This window comes from Pan paniscus, chromosome 20 (assembly GCF_029289425.2).
Source record: "Pan paniscus chromosome 20, NHGRI_mPanPan1-v2.0_pri, whole genome shotgun sequence".
Lineage (NCBI taxonomy): Eukaryota > Metazoa > Chordata > Mammalia > Primates > Hominidae > Pan > Pan paniscus.
The window spans coordinates 13,928,756-13,938,700 of NC_073269.2; the positions used below are offsets into that span (position 1 = coordinate 13,928,756).

Consider the following 9,945-nt stretch of genomic DNA (forward strand, 5'->3'; position numbering starts at 1 on the left):
GTTGGGTGTCATTGTAGACTGATCATGGTCTGAGAAGGATGTTCTGCTAGACGAGATGACTTCTGTCCTGGAGGCCTGAGTAGCAGCACCCGTGGGCACATAAGAAAAGGCAGTATTTGTCTCTGTCGCTGAGCTGGTCTTCTCAGATGTGCTTCTCTCCCTCATTCTAGGGGTCAGGGATGCCGTTGACTCTGTTTGAATTTGGCTAGTTTGAGAGATATCAGGAGTTGATATGGAAACACTTGTGTCCCCCATGGTGGAGGTGGTACTCATCAGAGGTGTGGCTTTCGATGTCTCTGAGTCAGCTAGGACAGAGGATTGTGATTTATGTCCAGACCCGGAAGTCCCTACATTGGTCACTGCGGTGTTTGTGGAAGGATGCATGGCGGCTTCTGTGTGTGCAGTGTCTTTGTAAGTGGTCGGTCTCTCATGAGTGATGCTGCTCAAATTTGGAGGTGAACTGGTTACAGACTCTGGGCTTGTTGTGCCCAACACATCTGTGGTTGTCACCAGAACAGAAGTAGGAAGTGCAGTCACAGGAAGAGGAGAGGAGGGGATGCTCTCTGGTGATGTGGAGGAAACAGGAGAAGGGGATGTCATGGCAGGTGAAGACATCAGGGAAGACACAGAACTGGTTTCTTCCACAGGGGGAGTTGTCATCCATGACACATTCTCAGGACCCATGCCCATGAGAGTGGTCACCTCTGAGTATGGGAATCCCTGAGTCACAGTTGAATGAGTCCTTCCCTGGGAAAGTGTGGTTGATGTGTCCAAGGGAAGGGTACTGTGTGATGCAGACTCAGGAGGACTTGCTTGGGTGGTGATCGTCATTTCTGCAGATTTTGTCTTAATAGAGGAGGTGAAGACCCTGGGGATCTCTCCTGTGAAGGTGTCAGGTGGCACTGTAGACTTATCATGGTCTGGGGTGGAAATTTTGCTGGAAGAGATGACCTCTGTACTGGAGACCTCAGTAATAGTACCAGTGGGGACTTTGGAAAGTAGAAAACTTGTGTCCGTGGAAAAGCTGGACTCCTGAGAGGTACTGGTCTCTCTCAGTCTAGGAGTCAAGAAATATGTTGGCTCTCTCTTAATGTTTGTAGTCTCAGAGGAACCGTGCACTGGCATTGATGTGGAAGGAGCTGGATCTCCCACAGTGGTGGTGATAACCATTTGAGTTGTGGCTTTGGGTGTCTCTGAGTCAGCCAGTGCAGGGGAATGGGATTCATGTCCAGAGTTGTTGGCTTTCACATTGGTCTCTTCTGTGTTTATAGAAGGAAAAATTTCCTTTGTGTCTTTACTGTCTTTAGAAGTGGCCAGTATCTTATCTGAGGTGCTGCTGAAATTTGGAAGTGAACTGGTCACAGGTTCCAAGCGTGTACGTAATATGTCTGTAATCTTCACTAGGCCAGAGGTGAGAAGTGAAGTCATAGGAGAGGAGAGCCTATCCTCTGGTAAGGTAGAAGAAACCAGGGAAGGTGTGGTCATTGCAGGTGAGGACAGAAAGGAAGAGGGGGAGCTGGTTTTATCCACAGAGGGAGGACTTGTCCATGATACATCCTGTGAAATTCTGCTCATAAGAGTGGTCACATCCAATTGTGAAAATCCATGAGTCATAGCTGAGTGGATCCCTGCCTGGGGGGTTGTATTTGATGGGTCCATGGTAAAAGTATCCTGTGATGTAGCCCCATGAGGACCTGTTTGGGTGGTGATGGTTATTTCTGCAGATTCTGTCATTATTGGGGAGGTAGACAGCCTGGTGTTGGTTTCTGTGGAGATGCCTAGTGACACTGTGGACTGATCAGGGCCAGGGAAGGATGTACTGCTAGAGGAAGTGACATCTGTCCTGGATACCTCGGTAGTGGCACCAGTGAGCTCTTTGTAAGGAACAGTGCTTGTCTCTGTGGACGAGGTGATCTCCTGGGAGATGCTGGTCTCCCTCAGTTTAGGAGTCAGGGAGGAAGTTGTCTCAGTCTCAATTCTTGTAGTCTTAGAGGATTTGGGTATTGATCTGGAAATTGTGGTGTCTTCCATGGTGGAGGTGGTAACATTTGGAGATGTGACTTTAGATGGCTCTGGGTCAGCTGAGACAGTAGAATGTGATTCAAATGCTGAACCGGTGGTCCCCACATTGGTAACTACTGTGTTTATGGAAGGGTGCGTTGTCTCTATATCTGTGGTGGCTGCTGAAGTGACCAATATGTCATCCAAAGTGTTGCTCATACTTTGAGGTGAACTGGTCACTGTTTCTAAGCTTGTATCCACCTTGGCTGTGGTCTTTACCAGTGAAGAAGTAAGAACTGAGGACATAGAAACAGGAGAGGAGGTACTGTGCCATTGCGGTGTGAAAGCAACAGGAGAAGGTAAGGTTGTGACAAGGACAGGTGCTTGAGAAGAGGGAGAGCTGGCTTCATCCTGAAAGGGAGGGTTTGTCTGTGACACGTCCTTGACATCATTGTTCATTGCAGTGGTTATTTTTGAGTGGGCAAACCCCTCAGTCACCACTGATGGAGTCCCTGCTGAGGTTTCCAAGGTTGATGTGTCTAAGGCAAGTGGAATCTTTGATGTAGCTCCAGAAGACCCTGTCTGGGTGGTGGTCATGTGGGTAGATATTGTCATGGGAGGAGAGTTTGAAAGTCTACTGCTGGCTACTGAGAAAATATCTGGGAACTTCGTTGACTGAGCAGGAGTTGGTATGAATGTTGCATCAAAAGAGGGGACTTCCATTTTGGTGGCTTCAGTAATAGCCCCCACAGACACATTGGAGAGGATGATGTTTGACTCTGTAGTTGAGTTCATCTCCTGGAGGGTGCTGTTCTCTTTTCGTCCAGCAGTCAGGGAGGATGTTGGCTCTCCCTCAATGTCTGTGGTCTCAGAACCAGGTATTGATGTAGAAGCAAGAGCATCCCCCATGCTGGAGGCAGGAACCATTGGAGATGTGGCTGTGGATGGTTCTGAGCTGACTTGGAGAGTGGAATGCAGTATATGTGCTGAACTGGCAGTCCCCATATTGGTTACTGCTTTGTTTATGGAAGGATGAATTGTCTCTATATCTGTGGTGGCTTCCAAAGTGGCCAGTATCTCATTTGATGGATTGTTCAAACTTTGAGGTGAATTGGTCACAGGTTCCATGCTTGTGTTCAACAAATCTGTGGTCTTCACCAGTCCAGAGGTAAGAACTGAAGTCGCAGAAACACGAGAGGATGTATGTTGTCCTTGTAACGTGGAAGTGGCAGGAGGTATCGTTGTGACCAAGATAGGTGTCAGGGAAGAGGGATAGCTGGTTTCTGCCACAGAGGGAGGGCTTGTCCAGGACACATCCTTGGGACCTTTGCTCATGAGAGTGGTCTTCTCTGATTGCATAAAATCTGGAGTCACAGCCAATGGAGTCTCTGTCAAGTAAGGCATGGTTGATGTGTCCAAGAGATATGGACCCTGTGTTGCAGCTCCAGTAGGACCTGTTTGGGTGGTGACGATCACTCCTGAAGATTCTGTCATTATCGGAGAGGTGGAGGGGTTGGTGCTCACATCTGTAAATGTGTTGGTAGAAGTTATGAACTGATGAGGGCTTGAGATGGATGTTCCGCTAGAGAAAGTGGCTTGTGTCTTGGTGACATGAGTAGTAGCATCACCACTAGACACATGGGTAATGACAGTGCTTGTCTCTGTAGCAGAGCTGGCCACCTGGGATGTGCTTCTTTCCTGAAGTCCCTGGTTCACAGAGGACACTGTCTCAATCTCTGTGGTCTCGAAGGAGCCAAACACTGATGTGGAAGAAGTGATGTCCCCCATGATGTGGGAGGTAACCAATGGAGATGTGGCTTTGTATGGCTTTGTATGGCCTGGGATAGGAGAATATTCAGAACTGGTTGCCTCCATATTCGTCACTGCTGTGTCTGCAGAATGATGAATTGCCTTTGTATCTCTGGAGGCTTCATAAGTGGATAACGCCTCACCTGCTGTACTGCTCAAATTGGGAGGTAAACTTGTGCCAGGTTCCAAGCTTATCCTCGACATGTCTGTGGTCTTCCCCAGGCCAGAGGTCTCAGACAAGAAAACTGAGGTCACAGGTGGAGTAGAGGAGGGACTGTGCCCTTGTGATGTCAACAAAATATTGGAAGGCGAGGTTGTAGCATGGATAGGTACCAGGGAAGAGGAAGAGCTGGTTTCTTCCACAGAGGGAGGGCTTGGCTGTGATGTATCCTCAGGACCTTTGCTAAAGAGAGTGGTCTTCTCTGAGTGTGTAAATCTCTGAGTCATAGCCAGTGGAGTCCCTGTCCAGGAGGCTGTGGCTGATGTATCCAAAGTAGGTGCACTTAGTGATGTAGCGCCAGGTGGACTTGTTTGCATAGCAAGGATCATTCCTCCAGATTCTGTCATGGCAGGAAAGTTAGACAGCCTGGTGATGGCTTCTGAGGGGCTGTCTGACGACCTCATAGACTGGGCAAGGAATGAGCTGGATATTCTCTTAGAGGACATAATTTCTGTTCTAGGCCCCTTGGTGATCGCAGTGGAACCAGGGGAAGAGATAATACTTGTTTGTGTGGTTGAGCTGGTGTCCATGTAAGGGCTGACGTCCCTCAGTTCAATAGTCGAGAAGGAATTAGGCTCTGTTCTAGCCCTTGTAGACTCTGGCCATGTGGTTGTTGACATAGAAACAATTGCTTGTTCCCTGGTGGAGGTTGTAACCACTGGAGATGTGAGTTTGGATGACGCTGAGTGGGCTGGGATAGTGGAATGAGAAGCATGTTCAGAACTTGTGACCCAGCCTGTGGTCTCTACTGTGTTTGTAGAAGGGTGAATTGCCTCTTTGTCTGTGGTGGATTCAGAAGGGGCAATTCTCTCATATGGGCTGCTTTTCCAACTTGGGGATGAAGTTGTCCCAGATTCCAGCGTATTCAGGGTCCTTAATACACTGGAGGAGCTGGTAACCTCCTTGATGGTATCTTCTGAGACAGAATTCATCATCTCAGTGATCCAAGGTGCACTTGGGGTTGATTTTTCTTTCTCATTCCAGGAGTCAGATGTAGCTCTTGCCTCTGTTGTAAGAGCTGTCTGCCCTTGTCTCTGAAAAGTTGCATCTGGAGTTTTTGCTGTGTGTGGGATCACATCCAGAGTTGTTGCTGCTGATCTGGGCACCTGCCCTGGATGTGCAGAAGTGGTGGTGGGAAGCTGAGTGGAAGTCTGCTCTGCCTTTTTGCTTGTGGGATCTGGTCTTGAAAAAGTAACTCCAGAGCTCCTTGCCATTGCAGCTGGTGTGACTGCACTTGTAATGTCCCCTATAGAGAAGGGCAGCTGTGAGGTAGCTGGGCTGATCATGGTTTCCAAAGTGAGTTCTTGGGGAGTTGTGGCCCCCTGAGGAGCTGAGGTAGTGGCTGTGGCTGATGACAGAGATCTCCCAGTGTCCCAGTCAAGAGTGGACAGAGAATCAAACAGAAAAGTGGACAGGGGCATATTTGGGTCAGTCTTTGTACTAGCATGATCTGTAGAAACCATTGAAACAGGCACATCTTCTGCTTCTGTACTACTGGGAGTCCAACTTGTACTTAAAATGTCAGGAACTGAGATGCTCATCCTCTGGACATGAGAAAAAGTTGAGATGGGAGTAGATGCAGTTGTGTCTGAAGAACTCAATGTTCTTTCACTTGCACTGGTCTCTGTCTTTACAGCTGAAGCATCAGAGGATGGAGTGACCAGGCTGGTTCCAATGACAGTTATACGGCCATGGGGAGTAGACATGGAGTCTAATTCAGTGCTTGAGGCTAAGAATGAAGTTGTATGCATTGTGGAAATCGTTCCAGGAGATCTTGCAACTTTCAAGTTTGAAGTCATGTCTGTGACAGTCCAGGAATCTGATGCAGCTGTGGAAGACCAGGTGGAAGGGTGTTCTGTAGAAGTTGTGCGCCTCTCTGTGGCCGGGGTGCTGTCCATGGTACTCATACCCACTTCTGGGTTGGGTGTGGTAGTTGAGATTGAGTTGGTTCCCATGGTGGTGATGGTGGTGGAGATACCTGGAGTAGGAGCTGTGGTTACGTCCAGGATGCTCACTTCCGCAGGAGATGAAGTCTGAGATAGATGCCCAGCAGTAGGGGCAATGTCACTTGTCACTGCACTTACATTGGCCATCAGAGTCTCAAGCCCTATTGAAGGAGATGTGACAGATGATGCAGAGCTTGTTTTTCCTCCTGAGGGATTGGTGAGGCTTGTAATGCCTTGGTCTCCAGAGGGCAGAGATACTAGTGAGGTGGTTTGTGCTGTGGAGGTGATGTATAATGTGTTTGTGACATCAGGAGATGCACCAAGGGTGATGTCACTCCCAGATGTCTGATCTGACCAAGAACTAGTTGATGAATAAGCCTCAACCACAGATCGACTTGTCTGTTGTTCAGCTGCCATTATCTTATTATTCAGGACAGTGGAGGGAATGGCTGTGGTGCTGACCCATGTCTCGGTTTTATGTTTGGATTTATCTGTCAATGAGCTCACAGAGTTTGGGCTGGTTACAGGGTCTTCAAGGATATTGGAAGATGTGCTCAGAGAGACATGTGTGTCCCCTGTGGTCCCTCCAGTAGAGCCATGCCACATAGAGAATTCCATTCCAGTTGTCTTTGAAACCAGTTCTGGACTGCTTTGCTGACCAGTCCCTGTGATGCTTCTAGCAGTTGGTGACTCTAGGGAGACAGAGGACATTGTGGCCAGTGACTGCGTGGTCCCTCCTGGAGTTCCAGAATAAAGGTTGGTCCAAGCCTCAGGTGGGGATGGGGAGAGGGAGACCCTTTCTGTAGCCAACATATTTTCTGTTGGTGACTTGGTTGGTGATGTGGTTCCTGTGGGCAGGTGAGAGATGCTGGTGCTGCCACTTCCTAGGGCTGTGGACTGAAGGGTGACTGGTTCCACTGTGGTCTCCATGGGAACAGTTTTTTCTGGAGTCTTCCAAGGAGAATTTCTCACAGTGGACCTGATCTCTGGGCTGATGCCGGGTTCCTTGGAGCTCATGATTTTGAGAGTGGTAGACATTTCTGGGCTTCCTGGGGATGTGCCTGTGATTAGAAAGTAAGTCAGTGGAGTATATGCAAGTGGTACAGAAGATGAAGTTTTTTGGTTTGACACTATCATTCATTTCCTCCCGGGATTTCAATTAAAACTATTTCCTCCTTCCCTGGGAAAGAAAATGTTGAGCTTTTAATTCTCACACTTTAAGCCTCTGGACACCAGGGAACACATTAAACATTCCAAGGGAGATGGTGAAGTTAGAGCTTTGACCATCTGGCTTGCTCAGGAGAAATTATCACCTTTATCTCAGTTTTTCCCCATGCCCCATATAAAAGGGCTCTTTGCATAAGGGAGGATATGATGAACCAGGGCTCCACTCATGCAAGAGGCTACCCCCAAACTATTTCCACTTTTGTCTTTGGAGCTTGCCCTTGCTAAACCAATTTCAGCTTCCAACTTTCAGCCTCCTCTAGGTTCCCCCAAATCTTAGTTCACTGCAAAGCTACTTAAGGATTTGAGAAGAAGAGGATAAGGGAGATGAGCTCATTCTTTCTCGTCACCTTCATTTTCTTTCAAATTCATTCCTCCCTCTGAATCCTTTCCCTGTCCTTCAGGAAAATAACATCTACCTGTCAAAGGAGTGAGAAAAATGTGACATCCCAAGAGCACTCCTAGGGACCATATTTCACATTTTTCTAAGCAATTTGGCACTGCCAAGGACTTCAACCCATAATCCCTTCTTCCGTAGTAACAAACGCAACATTTGCCATCTCAGGTTCACCTAGGCCCTCCCTGTGAACACAGTGATGGTCTCTGATTTAGAAAGATCCTTCACTCTGGAGCAGAAGAAAGTACAGAAAGAATCGACTCTGTAGCATTCTCTCCTGCTGAATTAATTGGCTATTGATCATGTAAATTAGTAAGTTGAAGCAACAGAAGTGTTCAATTAGTAACATCTATTGGGGAAAAATGATCAATATCCTCAGAGAAGAGTGTCAAGAAGTCAAAGGAACTTTTTTTTTTTTTTAGATGGAGTCTTGCTCTGTCACCCAGGCTGGAGAGCAATGGCGTGATCTCGGCTCACTGCAACCTCCGCCTCCCAGGTTCAAGTGATTCTCCTTCCTCAGCCTCCCGAGTAGCTGGGATTACAGGTGTGTGCCACTATGCCCAGCTAATTTTTTGTATTTTTAGTAGAGACAGGGTTTCACTATGTTGGCCAGGCTGGTCTCAAACTCCTGACCTCGTGATCCGCCCACCTCAGCCTCCCAAAGTGCTGGGATTATGGGCGTAAGCCACCACACCCAGCCTAGGAACCTATTTTAAAACCTAGTCCTTGCCGGGTGTGGTGGCTCAAGCCTGTAATCCCAGTGCTTAGGGAGACCAAGGTACGTGAATCACTTGAGTCCAGGAGTTTGAGACCAGCCCAAGCAATATAGTGAGAACTATCTCTACAAAAAATTTAAGAAATACACACACAATTAACCAGGCTAATTGGTGATGATCACCTGCAGTTCTAGCTGTTGGGGGAGGCTGAGGTTGGAGGATTGCTTGAGACTGAGGAGGCTGAGGCTGCAGTGAACCATGAACACGCCATTGCACTCCAGCCTGGGCAACAGAGGGAGACCCTGTTTCAAAAAAAAAATGCTGTCTAGGCTGGGCACAGTGGCTCACACCTGTAATCCCTGCACTTTGGGAGGCTGAGGTGGGAGGATCTCTTGGAGCCAGGAGTTTAAGACCACCTTGGGCCACATAGTGAGACCCCATCTGTACAAAAAAAAATTTAAAAAAACAACAACAATAAGCTGGGCATAGCACAGAGGCTCTAGAGCCCAGTGAGTGAGCTGGACTGCTGCCCAGCTACTCAGGAGGCTGAGGTGAGAGGATAGCTTGAGCCCAGGAATTTGAGGCTGCGGTGAGTACAGTGAGTACTGCAGTGAATATACACCACTGTACTCCAGCCTGGGTGACAGAATGAGACCATGTCTCAAAAATAAATGAAAGAAAGAGAGAGAGAGAGAAAGAAGAGAAGAGAAGGAGAGGAGAGAGAAAGAGAGAGAGAGAAAGAAGAGAAGGAGAGGAGAGAAAGAGAGGAAGAGAGAAAGAGAGAAAGAAAGGAAAAGTTGCTAGCATTTACTTATAAAATAATGAAACTGAAGCCTTGTATATTTTTTCTTCCCAGAATCAATAAGCAGCACTTTTAGTCAGCAGCAAGCTGTCCTCCCACCTTGGCCTCTTGAGTAGCAGGGACTACAGGCCTGCACGATGCCCAACTTAATGTTTTTTTTTAATTTTTTTTATAGAGGTGGGGTCTCACTATCTGGTCCAAATTGGCCTTAAGGCTTGGGTGAAAAAAATTAAGTAAAAAAATAAAAAATTTAAAAAGAACAAGAGAAAGAAAGAAAGAGAGAGAGAGAAAGAAGAAAGAAAGAAAGAAAGAAAGAAAGAAAGAAAGAAAGAAAGAAAGAAAGAAAGAAAGAAAGAAAGAAAGAAAAGAAAGAAAAGAAAAGAAAGGCTTGGGTGGCATTAGCAGAGCATAAATGGAAACAAGGTCTATATTTACCTGCTGGACTGGTCCCCGTCTCCTCTGCTGGGGCAAGCCACGTGGAATTTCCTTGTGCTGCCTGGCTTGACATCTTTATGGTGGTCACTAGCGTTCCATCAGTTGCTGAAAGAAAAGGGCAATAGGAAGGTTTAGCTATCCATTACTTCAGAATGTCAGTTTTTGAGCTTTCTTTACATTGACTGATCTTTCTATTTTGCTTCAACTCAGAGGCTCTAGAGCCCAGTGAGTGAGCTGGACAGCTGCCCAGGTGACCTCCCATCAAACACTAATCTAACAGGACATGGTAGAAAGCAGACACCAGGCACCGTCACCAGAAAGACTGACAGATCTCAGATGGGAAGGCGTTCATTTTATAAGTAATCACAAATTAAAATGTGACAAGTGGCCAGGCA

The 9,945-nt window shown here is 47.3% G+C and overlaps 1 protein-coding gene across 3 annotated transcripts in view; it reads right to left on the reverse strand.

The window, feature by feature from the left end:
- Positions 1 to 9,945, reverse strand: part of MUC16 (mucin 16, cell surface associated) — a 239,107-nt gene that overhangs the window by 131,258 nt on the left and 97,904 nt on the right. For all 3 annotated transcript variants that reach the window (XM_063599829.1, XM_055102885.2, XM_014342466.5), the window contains 2 exons: positions 9,551 to 9,655; positions 270 to 7,037 (listed from right to left, as the gene is read on the reverse strand). In XM_063599829.1, coding sequence (XP_063455899.1) covers positions 270 to 7,037; positions 9,551 to 9,655 — 6,873 coding nt within the window. The remainder of the gene's footprint in view (positions 1 to 269; positions 7,038 to 9,550; positions 9,656 to 9,945) is intronic.